We start from the raw sequence: 14993 nt of genomic DNA on the forward strand, positions 1-14993 counted from the left end.
CGAGCGACGGCAGTGGTAGACCAATCCTTTCGCGATCCACGTATAAACCAATTATTAAATTGTAGTCTCCGACAATCCACAGAATTATAAAGTGATACACGTTCAATCTTTTATTACAAAAATATTGTATTTTTACATTCGTGCGTGTACCTAATTGGTTGAAAACTCTGATGTAAATTCTTGCAATTCCTTCTAATAAAAAATGAGATAGAACTTTTCTCTTATTATGAAAATTAAGAATTAAAATAAAAAAAATATAAGGCTAAATGTAAGCTTATAATTAGAATAAAATCAAAGTCAATAAACAAGTAATCATAGAGTTAGTAATAAAATAATAATGAAATGACAAATTTATTAGAGTTAATAATAATATAATGAGATACAATAATAAGACGTTTATTTGATTTATCTTTAATAAATTTAATATACGTTGTTTCTCTCGTTAGGTACTACATATTACAATTGTTCGTTCATCAACCTTGATTTTATTCGTACCATAAGTATTAAACATATGCATATAAATAATTAAAGTTGGAATACAAGATCAACAATAGAAATTATATGGTAATAAATCAATCGACAGAAAATTTTTGGATTTCTTATTAGCAATGACGACATACTAAGAATTAAGTACGATCAATGCATTCGAATTGAGACTGCAGCACAGTGTACTCAACCCTTAACTTTAGATATAAAGTTGCGAATAATAATGAATGTATATTTCGTCAAAGGAAAATGTGGAAAACGATAAATAGCGTTAATTGTCAAGTGACATCTCGTACGAATTGGTGCGAATCAAATCATAAAAATCAACACCGACTTTTCCTTTTCGCTCTCTTGCTTGACTTGTCGCGATGAAAATTGACTTACAATTTTTAAGTTATCAGAATTCCATACATTCTATACGTTTGGAATTTTCCAGACATGAATTTCTTATTTCTAGTTATTGTCGCATCGAATCGATTTTCGATTGACCGCTCATTCGCAACAAATTATAATTACGATTATCGATTGTAAAATTTCATTTACGTATACTCAATTTTGGCAAAAATATAGCAACAGATCCTTTATAGTGGGCAAATATGGGTCTCCAATTCGCGCTTTCGATCCAATATGCTTGAATACAATAAAACGTATGAATATTAAAATTATGGATATTATTCAAATAGTAGGTGATTTAAAAAATAAAAAAACATTCATGTAATTGTATAATAAATTATAATCGCTTGAGATTATAAGATGATCCCATTATATTTTATAAATGTGAAATATAAATTATTAAAATAAAATGCAAAAGATTTATATGTATAATTCTGTGTAACGTTCGTACGATTTACGTATAAATTGTTATATAATTATAAATTGTATGAATATAAATGGTATATTTATTAAAAACTTGCATAAATTGTGAAAAAACTGATTTTCACAATAAAATCGTCAAAAATAGATTTTTTATACGAAACTTTGATATACTTAATATTTGATTTATGTACATATTTTTACAATATCTTGAAGTGATAGCAAACATTAAATGAAATTTGAATTAATATAAATACATTAAAATAATATTAACTGTATATTTTGTACTCATTTACACACTCACACACACACACACACACACACACACACGCACGCACGCACATGCATACACGTATGTATAAAAAGTTTAATAATGTTGAGAATAAGTATCCAACGATTACTATATTATTTTTAACTTAAAGTAAAACAAAATAGCGAATTTTTTCAACAAATTTGCTTACGTATACTCGTTTTTTTCGCTTTTGTATGTAACTTTGCATAATAGAAGTGTATTCTTAATTCAGCTTTTATACGAATGCTGAGTTGCTGTTCCCATTTATTTTCCTTGGAGACCTTGTATTGTTAATAGTATGCTCTTTGTTCCTTTGTCAGGTAGTTTAAACTCTGTTCTGCTTTGACGTAATAATTATTCACGATCTAACCATTTGAAAAACCATCAACATTTATACTAAATTACTCTTCCTAATTTTCGCGAGTCTTTGACTAATATCCTAACTTTAAACTCTTACTTTTGGATTTAATAAATTACTTATTATTGTAATTACATTATTTGATCAAACGAATTAGCAGAAATTGTATTTCAAAGCAAAAAAAGTGTGGAAAATTAATTCGTGATGAAAGCCAATCAAAACTAGAGACAACAAAAATCTTTTTAATAAATACTTTATAAAAGATAAAACTTCTGAAATTTTTAATTTTTTATATATTCCTTATCTTTATTATTTTTCTTCCGTTTTTAAAATTATCGTGTCTTTTTTTCTTCCTTTCTTTCTTTGATATTATGTTACTCTTTCTCCGTTTTCCTTTTTTCTCTCATCTTCTTTCTCTGCTTTTATTTTTCTTTTTCTACATTCTTTTTTTAATATTTTTTTCTCTTATTTTTTTATCTGTTTGTTCTATTATTAATACATTTAAAAAAGATATTTATCCGCCTTATTATACATATAGGTACAACAAAATATATATATCCATGTGTGAGAGAAACATACTGAAAATAAATGGCATTTCATCTTGGAAATTTTTTAGGACTGTGTACTTACAAAATATTATTAGTACATCTAATTGGCAGAGTTCTACTTATTACTGTGGAAAAGGAGAAGAAGATTCTTTGCTTTAATCGGTCCAGAACAATAACTATTCCATTATTTAACTCTTTAGACAGAAATTCTTTGCGAAATTGGCATATTTAAGAAAATGTCTAGAATATAATGTAATAAAAATGTTCTATTTGATTGGAATTGACATATACTGCATCAATTTGATAATTTTAACATTATTTGAATTAAACTATATTTGAATTAAAGAATTACGATTATATAAATCGAGGTATTCCAATGAACGATGTTATAAATATAACTTAAACAGATAAATGCGATAAATTCGGCCTCGATGCGACAATATAACATACGTTTAGTAGATTTCAGAATGGTCATTGGATATCGATGCCCTATCCAGTATCGTCCATTCAATATTACTGTAGCGCGCGCGCGCGCGCGACGAATGTAATCAGCTTTATAGATTTCTTCCCTGTTCTTCGTTATATACTAGCTGAATCATTAAAGCCTCCCCCTTTACGAGATATGACATATTATTCATTGTCAGTATTGGATCTTTTTGGTTATCACGATAAACTTTGTCTTTCGTATATAAAAAATTATTATTTGCTTTAGCCGAAATACAATTGTTTAATTACATTCATTTCATCGTGAAATTACATTTATTTCGCCTTGTCATTATCCAATTATCAGTCTTCTTCTCTGTCTTCATTTTAATCCATCTTTATTAAAATATCTTCATTTTAATCCGTCTTTATTAAAATGAAACGTCCTATATAGTTTTGAAATAAAATAATATTTAAAATAAAATTTGATTTTATTAATATGTTAATGGAGAATATTTTTGTTAAAACTTCTCTCTCTCCCAACGACTCTTATTTTAAAAGCTTACAAATTATTACATTATTAGTTAGTTACAGTAAATGATATTTTCATATTAATTTGAAATTTTTAATATAAAAAGAATTGTTTTACGTGTTAAAAAAATATTTCAATAACAGGTCGATAAAAAATATTGTACTATTGTACAAGTACATTTGTTATTTGACATTAAGTTTCAGTAAAATCGAAATTTAAAATATTCTTTTTTCCTAATTTTCGATCTTTCGCTTCATTTCTTATCTCGTTTGTTCTAGCCTTCTACATATCGACGTCACGTTTTCGTCGAATAAACTTAAAGAACCATGATAGAATGTGATCAAATGGTTCTATAGCGAGTTAAGTCGGATAGTATCAGCTGTGTACTCACACGAGATCACATATCGGGAATAGAACGATCTAGACAGATATAGCTTTCAAAGTTCACACTCAAGGAGAAAACAAACAACGCGTTTCTAAGCTAACACTTTAATTAAAATCGGTATTTCCAGAGTCTTCATGGATCTCTCTCTATCATAATTTATATCATCTCTCCAATTTACTCATATGTACAGTATTCTATTCGACTTTTACAAACTTCCTTAAATGAAGAACGAATCGCACGATTAATCATTTTGATTGTTTCTATTATTAGTAAAGTAATCTGACTTCTTTTGGAGGAATTTTTGGAAATAATCTGTTATAATTTAAAACAGTTTAAAAGGCGATATATTATATTGTAATATGAAACAATTTTATGTAATTTAGGTATACACATTGTAATTAAAATTATGTTTACAATTATATAAAACATTACAAAGTGAAAAAGTAATTCATCTGCTTTAAAATCTATATTTACCCAACTCCAATTTTGTTAAAATATTAAAAAGTCGCGCTCACACGAGATCGATAAAAGTCCACCGTTTAATTGTAAAGGATCGGTCTCAAACAAAAAAGCTTTGAATTGATCTCACATGATCGGTTAGAGGTAGAATTAAATTAAAACTTCGTATTGTTGTCTCATCAAGTCTTGACCGTCGCTACTACCAGCCTTAATTTTCTGTTTTCAATTACTGCATCTGCACTCGTCAAGAACGAAAGAAGGGAAGAATTTTTGTATTTTATTTTGTATTTTATTTTTTAAAGCATTATATCACACTCTTATATTATATTTTCTCCTATTTTGTAGGTTTCTGTTTTCAGCCGTCCATCATGGCTAAATAAATGTTAAAAAAAAATATCTGAGAGTCGCAAAATAATCTACTTTAAAGTTAAAGGATAATGAAAATACGGAAACTTATTGATCGATATAAAAAATTGTATGTAGTTTAACTTTTCATTACTTGCAATTAAAAAACTTTAATAAAAAAAATTGTCAAATCTTTCAAATTGTAATCTATTTAAATAAAAAAATTTTTAATTGGAAGAACAAAAGAAAAAATGCAATATATTTCTGAACAAACAAGAATAAGCTCCTAATATATGTATGAGATAGCGGGATTTTTGCGAAACGTAGCAAGCGCATGTGGTTAAATTGATTCTATCATGAATTTTTTATTCTTAGGGTGAAACCTATTTATAGTAGAAAATTTATTATTAGATCATGCGTGTAGTTGTTGCAAGAAAAGATTTGTGAAATTGCATGTTATCAAATTTTACTGAGGTTAGTTTTTAAATCTTGTTTTATTATATAAAGATAAATTTGGTAATAAAGTCTGCACCTACTAAGCAAGAAACGTTGCGGCAACGTTCAATAACTTGTAACATTTTCCTTAGAACTTGGTGATTTTCTTTTTGATGTGGATTAATTAAGCTACAGACGTTATTCTTGAATAAAGTTTAAGATAGATGACTTGGATATATTGCTAGACGGATAAATGGATGCGTATGGATAGATGAAAGTATTAAAAAAGTGTTTCCATCTGTTCTAATAAATGCTAATTATAAATTTTGTAAAGGGAATCCTTGTAAAAGGATATGTACTCACGAGTATTATCGTAAGGTATTCCGTTAAGCTCGTCGAAGCACGGGATAGTAGCCAAGGTACCGGAAATCGTCCGGGGCCAGCACAGTATGGTGTCCCAGCTCACTTCGCATTCTTGCTGTTCCTGCTTTTGGTTTTCGCGTTCTTGTTCGCGTTCGAGACACTTGTGCTGTTCAGCACTGAAAGACTCGTTCAGTTCGTTAATATAGTTCAAAGCATTCAACACGTAATTGCCGCCGACTAGCGGCTTCGTGCCGTTTGTAGGAAACCAGGCCATGTCCGATCACTGCGTTGACCTCTCGTAACGTTATTCTTCCTATTGAGCTGTCTCGATTCGAGAAAACAAATGTATCTAGAAAACAGAAAAAAGAATTCTTCTAAAATTCTGCAATGTAATACCTTAAAGTCTACTTGAGTTTAAGGGGATCCTAAAGCAAAGCTCCGACGAAGTCACCAAAGGTCGCTGTTTTTCCAGCGCATCGATATGTCTTTATATATTACCACTCTACCACACCAATATCTCACGCAATCTATGATACACGCAGTCGCACGTTCGTGTCAATTTTCACATAACAAATTCGTCACGATAAAACGTCTAAGACCCAATTCCACAACTCACGGTTAACTCTTAACTGAGGTTCAACTTGTTTCTCATTTCTTTCCAATTCTAGAATTGGAAAGAGACAATGAATAAGTTGAATCTCGGTTAAGAGTTAACCGTGAGTTGTGGAACTGGGCCTAAGTCTAATTTTAAGAGGCAATCGACGTTATTTGTTCATGCAAACTACGTGTTTGTGGATTACTATTTCATAAGGTTGCAAAACTTTTGTATCAAGCAAATGTTGTCACGACTTGACAGCTTGAGACGTCATGTTACACTAATAAATGGTAAAAAATATATCAATTTCGAAATTTTTGGTCGTTCTCTCGGCATAAACTCCACCTCACAAACACGTATTAATATGTATACTTTAATCCTGAAAAAGGATTTTCGAATCTGTGAAAGAGAAAAAAGTATTTGTTATACAAAAATTATATGATTTAGACGGTAATATAGACGGCTTTAGGATCCCCTTAAAAGTAAAATTTAGATGCACAGTAAAAAAGTGGCAACTGGCAAAATATTTTTTCAAAGGTCATCAATTCCTATAAACTCAGCTAATGCTAATCATTCATGAAAGATTCACACATTTTTATTTCCAATGTGTCGAATATTCTGGAATAGTAAAAGAATTTTCACATATCACAGAATATTCACATATCAATGTAATGTTCAGAATAATAACCCATTAATTGTATGTATCATGAAAATCATTCACCCACGAGCAGTACGCATCTCCGTCAACGGAGATGCATTAACTCATAAGTAAGAATTACCTGGGAAAGAATATAAAGAGCACAGCATTTCATTTGAGAAGTTAGATGTTTTTGACAATACAATTTTGTTTAAAAATTTATTCAAGGACCACCGGACCTGGTATTTCTGGGAAAATTATAATCTCTCTCTCTCTTACAGAATATATATAAAACATTTTCCGAATATATGTAACGATGTATGAATGGAATATTTAACGATATTTGAATGTAATTACTTTTACATTTTGTAAACATTTGGAATATTCCGGAATACTCTTGTAACTAATGTTATTTTAAGAGTTTAGGAACATTTTGTAAAAAATATTTCAAGAGTATTTCTTATAGCGTTAACTAGGGAAATACTGTTTTATTATTTGTCACGGATCTTCGGAATCTGACATGAAGCCTGTTCTTTTTGACTGAACTTTTACATCAGTTCATCTTTCTTCCTGTTCTTTCCTCCTGGAGAGAAAAGGAAAAAAGATGAACTGGTGCAAAAGTTCAGTCAAAAAGAACAGGCTTCATGTCAGATTCCGAAGATCCGTGACAAATAATAAAACAGTATTTCCCTAGTTAACGCTATAAGAAATACTCTTGAAATATTTTTTACAAAATGTTCCTAAACTCTAGGAACAGGCCTATAGGTACATATGTGCTCGTTGAACTCGTCGCAATAAAGCATGAAATGCGCCTCGAATGTCATCCGATAGTTCTTGTGCAATATCGGTAAATTCAATAAGAAGATCGAACAACTTTTTATTACTAAAATTCACTTAGAGTTTAATATTATCGAAATTATTCCCCACGTATATAATGGATGAGTGATGGAAAAACTTTTCCATGAATTGCTCGATTATACAGATAAAACATATGCATATCAATAAAAAATATGTATGTCATGTGTGTATATAATTCTATATCTTAAATCTATTTGTCTCACACTTTTCTCTCTCTCTCTCTCTCATCTTAATAGACTATAAATATGAGGCAATCTAATTGTAAGTTTTTATTGCCCTAAATAATTTGATACAAAATGTGAAATATTAAATTTTCATCAGTATAATATATATGTATAAACATATCAATTTATTTATTTTTTAAATTTCGCCAAAATCAATTTCGTTTCTAACTTATTAATAGAGGAAGATCTCGTTCGTCTACAATTAAATTGCTTACATATCATTTGCCTACGAGCACTTTTGCGCAAAAACATACAGTTAAGAAACAATGATGTGTATTTACAGTGTATTACAGATCGATTGTTTGCAAGCACTATTCTCTGCTTTAAAAATATAAATTTTATTTTTGCGCAAAAGTGCACGTAGGCAATCGAGCTGTAGGCAATAATACATGTAGGTCGATTTGTGGGCTGCAAATGAGATGTAAGCAAATGATGTTGTAGGGTAGGCAATTGATTTGTAGGCAAAAGAAGTCCTCTCTACTATAATGGTAATAAATTTGAAGGAGATTATGAAGAAATGACACATTCCTATTTGATAAATTCATTGGAAATTCGTTGAACAATAAACTCATTAAGTGAAACAAGTGCGTCTGGTTCTAAACTGAGATACGTTCTGTTTAATTAGGAAGATACTTTTTTAATTAGAAGGATTACATAGCTCATTAACGTTTCGATATTGTGTTCTCTTAACTTATCGTCGCGTCGGTTGCAAATTTTGTGGTTCCACGTTGATTTATTGGTAAATATGTTAAATACAAGGAGTTTTTATCCACCGATATGTGCTTAATCTTTGAAAGATAAACCGAGAGCCAAAGTACTTTCTTTTTCCTGACATGTAATTATCTCCTTCGCGTCGACCACGAAGAGTAAAATTCTTCCGTGAGGAATACACTTCTTGAGAAAGCGAAGGCTGCGATATGAGATTCCTGGGACAAATTTTATGAAAATTTTTCAAAATATCTGAGAATTTTAAAAATAATTGAAAATAACGACGCTAACCGTCACATATTTTCTATTTTCTCATTTCATTCACTTAAAGATTAATGAATTGAAGATTATTGTGTTGGGTAGAATATCGCGACTTGACTTCCTCCGTAATTTCTCAATGCGCTTTGAAGTACGAGATCCGTGCTTGAATCGACTGTCAGATGGTTACGATCATCCATCACGAAGCTCTTGATCCACGAAGATGCCACTTTGGAACTATTAGATAAAGCTCTTGGATATTCGAAATCGATAGTTATAATAGTTTCCCAGAGACGCAATCATCGTGATTGTTAAGCCGCGACAATTCGCATTCTCCCATTATTCGGAAAATACCTCACACTTGTAGGTTCTTGAACATTGTAATTTTACAAGAGGACAAAGGTAGCACCTACAACGATCAAATATTCCGAGCCGATTATTATTAAATTCGATCTCGATATGCGCGATTGTCGCTTAATATTGTTGCCTTTTGTACTCGTTATGAATCATCATAATTAGTTGTAAATGTTTACAACGAAATAAAATGAAAACACAATAATATAATTATGATTTATAATATAACTTATTGTTTGTTTGTCGAAAGTAGAATTTATTTAGTTTCTTTTTTTTTACATATGACGACATTGTAACTGTTACGCTGTTCACAATGCACTGATGATTTGCACGAACTATTCCATGAGATGTGTAAGCACATTGTCTTTACATATAGAGACTAACCGACGAAATCAGCGAATTAATACGAATATCGATAATCGTAAAAAGTTTACAAACGATCGAGTTTTAATTTACAAAATCTTTCGATAAGATCTCGAGAGAATTTTGTTTGTATTAAAAGAATCAATATTCAAGTTTCACTCGTTCAGTTTCATTTGTTTATCTTTTATCTCATTATCTTTGTTCTTTAATCTTTTCTTGTCATGTTATAGAATTACGTAGGAAATATGAGCATACCATTTTTAAAAACATACACACAAACATACATATATGCGTTCCCTTAAACTGTATATATTTGTAATATTAAATATTTTTTCGATAGAATTGAATTGATCGTTTTAACTAAATATTTCCAATTTTCCTTTGTTTCTTTGAAAAATATTTAAAAAATATGTTAAATAAAAAAGAAAAACATAAAAATAAAAAGAAAAGTTAAACGTTGGCAATAATAGCGATATAATTTATTAAATCATTAATTTTTGTTTTGACTCTATTTGCTTTTTCTTTCTTCACTTTAATACCTCCTTAAAGTGTGTCGCTTAGAGAAATTACAAAGAAACGATCATTTTTTTTTTAATTTCTGAATGTAAATTATATAAATTTATCTGTGTAAATGTACTTTAAACTACATATAAATTTGCTTTCGAAGCAACTATATTCTCTCGTCGCAAAATTGTATGTAGATCTTGCAATTTTATCTTTGGCAAGGATGCCAAATATGTGCTGCTTGTTAAGGTAATTATAACGCAAAATCACTTTTCTTAAGATCTGTTTGAAACTTTTACTATTTGAAGATAATGATATTCTGTATACATACGCATAATTTTGAGGGGGGGGGGGTAATCAGACATGTTCAAAAGATAATTATATTTGAAGTTAGTACTTTTAACATACGTTCCCTGTGCTAGACAAGGAGCAATATTTTCAATTATAGCACAAAAAAATTTGCTCTAAGGGACTTACAATCCCATGGAATAGAATCGACGTCGAATCGAGCAATCTTTCTAAGGCTTTATAATTAATATTTGCCTGGTTACCCCCATTTTCTTCGGTTTAAGTGATTTGTATTATATTTATCTATGGTCCCTTAGATTTTTAGAGCGGTCTTTATCTAATTCCAATGAGAAATGACAATAGAATCGACGTCGAAATCATCGAATCGATGTTAATTCATTCCATGAATTACCTCTCTCCCCAAATTATGCGTATGTGTAGAGAATATCATTATCCTCAAATAGCAAAAGCTTCAAACAAATCTTAAAAAAAGTCATTTTCAAGTAACGTTTGCGATACAACTCACCTTAAACTTTGAAACGATGTACTTCGCCTCTCTGACTATCGTAATCTTCGCGAAGGACGCGTTACTTAGTATTCTGAGAATGAGTTCCGGATCGCTAATTTAAAAGCGATTACTTATCACGGTGTACTCAATGGAGAGATTTATCGGCGATTTAACCATTTCGATATTAAGCCTAACCCTCGGGACTGATAAATGCGGGCTGATAAATGTGCAGAGGCGAATTCTCTCATTGTCAAGAGAAGAGAAATAGAGATTATAGCGCAAACACGAGTGTATTGTGAATCTCGACCATTCGCAAAGACGATCGCTTCTGATATCATTATATTACACCAAATATGTCAGACCAATGATTGCTAAAGAGTTAATCTTTTATAATTAACGTTTCAAAACGATAATTAATCGACGTAGTTGTATCACGCGTATCACGCGTATTACGATACGAATGCAATATAATGTTGCTATACTATGGCATAAATTTTATTGTGTAAATTATATTTTATGCTATAGAGTCTCACCGGCTATTTTCCGCGAGGATAAATATTACGTTATATTTTATCACACGCGCACATTATGCCATGTATTTTAGCATAATTCTTTCCTGGAAGCAAATGCTTCTAATATTGTTCGTACCGTCGTCGCATCTATCAACTATAACAATAACACGCGACTACCAGTCGCTAACACGTGTTCCGGAATGAACAGCCATTACTGATCACCTTTGTTGCTTGCAGTTGTTTAGTGCGACAACACCAAGACCTGACAATACCGCGACGTCGAGAAGTTGGTTTAATTTTGTTGTGGCTGCGTCCGCGCAGTATAGTCAGATTAGTTGGCACAATTATAATTTTTATAATATACTAATCTTGCGCGTTATATTCACTTATTTTTCTTTAATTTATATTTGTAAACAGGTCTTTATTTTTAATCGCTTAAAAAGCCAAAAGTTGTAGGATCTTTGACAGTTTTTTAAAGGTCGACTTTGATGAAATTCAAAGAACTAGACAGCGTCTAGTTTAAATAGATACTCGTTTAGTGAGGGATATGTTTTCTATATGTTGTGTAGTCTAATTCATTTCAATACTATTTATAAATATTAAATCTGACGCAATTATATCAATTAATATAGTTTTACAAGTTCTTAGATACATTACAATATTAATGATGAATGAGATAAATTAGAGGGATATACGTACATGTAAAGTATGCGACGTATAAGAATCTCGTAGAAGACTGAATTTCGCGGGTATATAATTTTTTTTAAATATTTTTTGCAAAGTATCAATATACATAAAATATAATTGTACCAATTTCAGCAAAGAATGCGTGCGCGGTCGTTCTTGCTCTGATATGGATTTTCTAGGTCGGCGCAGCCTAGAGCCGATGGTGACGACCGGGCTACTACAGGATCGAGTACAGGACAAGGAATGAGTACGGATGAGCATGCGCCACTCTGTTCACCGCGGATTCTCTCCATCGCATCGTATACCTTCGCGCGGAGGCATTGTATGCATGGCATGGTCAACAACGGGGGTTGCCAGGTTGCCACCATAGAATCATCACCCTCCTTATCGAGGAGGCGGTAGATAAAAAAGATTTCTCTATTTAAATGTGTCCCGTCAAAATTTAATTTTATCGAAAATTCGCAATTTAATTGTTTATACTTTTTATACGTAAAATCAGCTCCTTCCTAATAATATCGGGATAATCAATAACGAAATAGTTCAAAATATAAAAAAAAGTAAAATAAATATGAAAAGAAATAATTGAGAAAAAAGAGAAATGCAAAAGAATTGCTATCTTTGGGTAAGAATTTAGAATCATCATTATTCAATCGCAACATAATTTTTATTCAAATGGAAGACTCCACAAACTCAAATGTTATAATTTATATGTCGAGAAATATACAAAAAAATGGTATTTGATGAAATTTTGATAGCACGATATAGACAGGTTCATTTTTTGATAAGTGATATATATATATATATATCACAGCCAATCAGTTGGTCTAAAAGTTAGACGCTCTTACAGAATGCTAGAGATCCGGGTTCGACTCCCGAGGTAACATTCTTCGCAATAAATAAATTTATTTACAGATTTCCAGTATATTAAGAGTTTTTTAATAGATGTCTCTTGAGCATCAAAATCTAATTGTGATATATTATTTCAGTAGTTTAGTTTAAAAACTGCGTTTTTAAGTCCGACAAAATTTCGGCGCGCAGTTCAAAATGACTACAAATATGGTATATATGTATATACATACATATATAGCATATATAAATTAACATTGAATTAATTATGGTCTATTTCTTATTAGTTGTGTTCTCACAAATACGGTCTAATAAGATTCTTATTATTTATAATGAATATAATACACACATATTTAATATACATATTATATTTTTAAAATAAAATTCATATTTTTCTCAAGATTTTTTCACATATTTTTCCCTTTTAAATGACAACATTTTAATCAAAATATATTTATTTATCTGCATATTGAAATATCCAATTTTGTCGATAAAAGTGAAAAATGTCTCATATAACTAATGTAGATATACCAAGATTTAATAAATATTCCGTAATAAAACAAAATGAAACAAATGAACGGTGCAATAGCAAAATGAGACAGAAAACTATTCAGGAGAAAAAAATATTCATTTTAACAGTTCAAATTTATTTGAAACATTGGTTAGAAAAGCGTTGAAAATTATTTCTGAATTAATGTTGTATGTTAAAGTACAATATAATAATTGAGATAGGATAATCAAAGATAAAGATAGATTTGCATGATATTTTATGTATCTCCTCCAAGACAAAAATTAAAACAATAATAGTTTAGTAGAATATTTCACTAGGTATCCTAAAATTTTCAAACTGGAATAAAATATTTTATGTAATCGTATTTTACTGTAATTTTATTTAATTATACTTTATATAATTTATAAAAAGTACGTGTGTTTCTCTCTCTCTCTAAAAAAACCCTCCTTCCCTCCCTCCTCATTAGCTTAAAATCACTTCAGTAATTTTGCCTATTTCCGTCTCTGAATATTCGACACACGCAACAATGAATTATTTGGTGCGGCTTTCATACAAATACAGATGACTCTCGAACTCAAAGTGATTTCACCGAAATAATAATGTAAAAACGGAAGTCAGCAACTAATTATAATCGACGATTATTTGGAGATATGTTTGTTTTATTAAAACGTCAAAGGTTCGATCAAGAATGTCGAACTAAAATATTGAAAAAAAATATCTTCGCAAACGTAGAGCTTAATAGAAAGAGAAAAAGATAAGATATAATTTGAAAACTTTTATCATTTTCTCTCAATTCGTAAAATTGGCTTCAATTAAGAAATAGAGCATCTGCGTCTCTCTCTCTCATCTACATCCTGTATAACAAATTTTTAAAAAAACAAAAAATTGACAATACTAATAATGAAGATGACATTTGATATGATATGTTCGTATACATTTAAAATTGTGAGAATTTGTGACATAACATTCGTGAAATATAACATTCGTTATGCATACTTTCGTCAGTCACTTGTATACAAATTTCGCCCAGCAGAACTGTCAATTCTTTGTCAGATTCGTGTACAACTGTCGATATCTGTCCGTCGACTTGATCGAACCCACGGCATAATAGTCTAAAATATTCATCTCCTGCGAAATGTCATGCATAAACGTAAATGCGAACGAAATAACGTCTTGACTTATGCATGGATTATTCGCACAATTTCAAAAATTATATTCATCTAATAAAACTGTTATATATATTATAATATAAGAATATATTTAGATTATATATTAAATAAAAAATAGGAAAGAAAACTTTTATACAACAATACTGCAACTGTTATGGTATTAAAAGTGAAAAATTTTAAATCTCTATAAAGTATAATATTAAAATACACATAATTATCATACTGATTAAAGTAAAAACTATATCTATTTAGAAACTGATTATTATGAATTAGGAAAGAAAACAGTGGTATCGACACACATAGTGATAATATAAAAAAGTTTAAATCATCGTTGGTTAATTAATGATCAATTATTATTCACCGATGCAAGGAAACCAGTTCAGTACTCTCCCTATAATAAAAAATTGGTGTGGTCAAACTCATAAGGTGCGAGATCAGAACACTGGAGATCCCAAGTTCGAATCCAATACTCTCTCTAATAATTAGGAACGAACGATTATATACATGAGACAGTTCTCTCGAATTTTAGAAA

The 14993-nt window shown here is 30.2% G+C and overlaps 1 protein-coding gene across 1 annotated transcript in view; it reads right to left on the reverse strand.

Annotated features, from left to right (window-relative positions):
• Positions 1-14993, reverse strand: part of Dh44-R1 (Diuretic hormone 44 receptor 1) — a 46611-nt gene that overhangs the window by 28244 nt on the left and 3374 nt on the right. Inside the window, exon 3 of the mRNA XM_018454474.1 lies at positions 5440-5788. Coding sequence (XP_018309976.1) covers positions 5440-5713 — 274 coding nt within the window. The 5' untranslated portion in view covers positions 5714-5788. The remainder of the gene's footprint in view (positions 1-5439; positions 5789-14993) is intronic.

This window comes from Mycetomoellerius zeteki, unplaced genomic scaffold, assembly GCF_001594055.1.
Source record: "Mycetomoellerius zeteki isolate Tzet28-1 unplaced genomic scaffold, Tzet1.0 scaffold433, whole genome shotgun sequence".
In the NCBI taxonomy this organism is placed as follows: Eukaryota; Metazoa; Arthropoda; class Insecta; order Hymenoptera; family Formicidae; genus Mycetomoellerius; species Mycetomoellerius zeteki.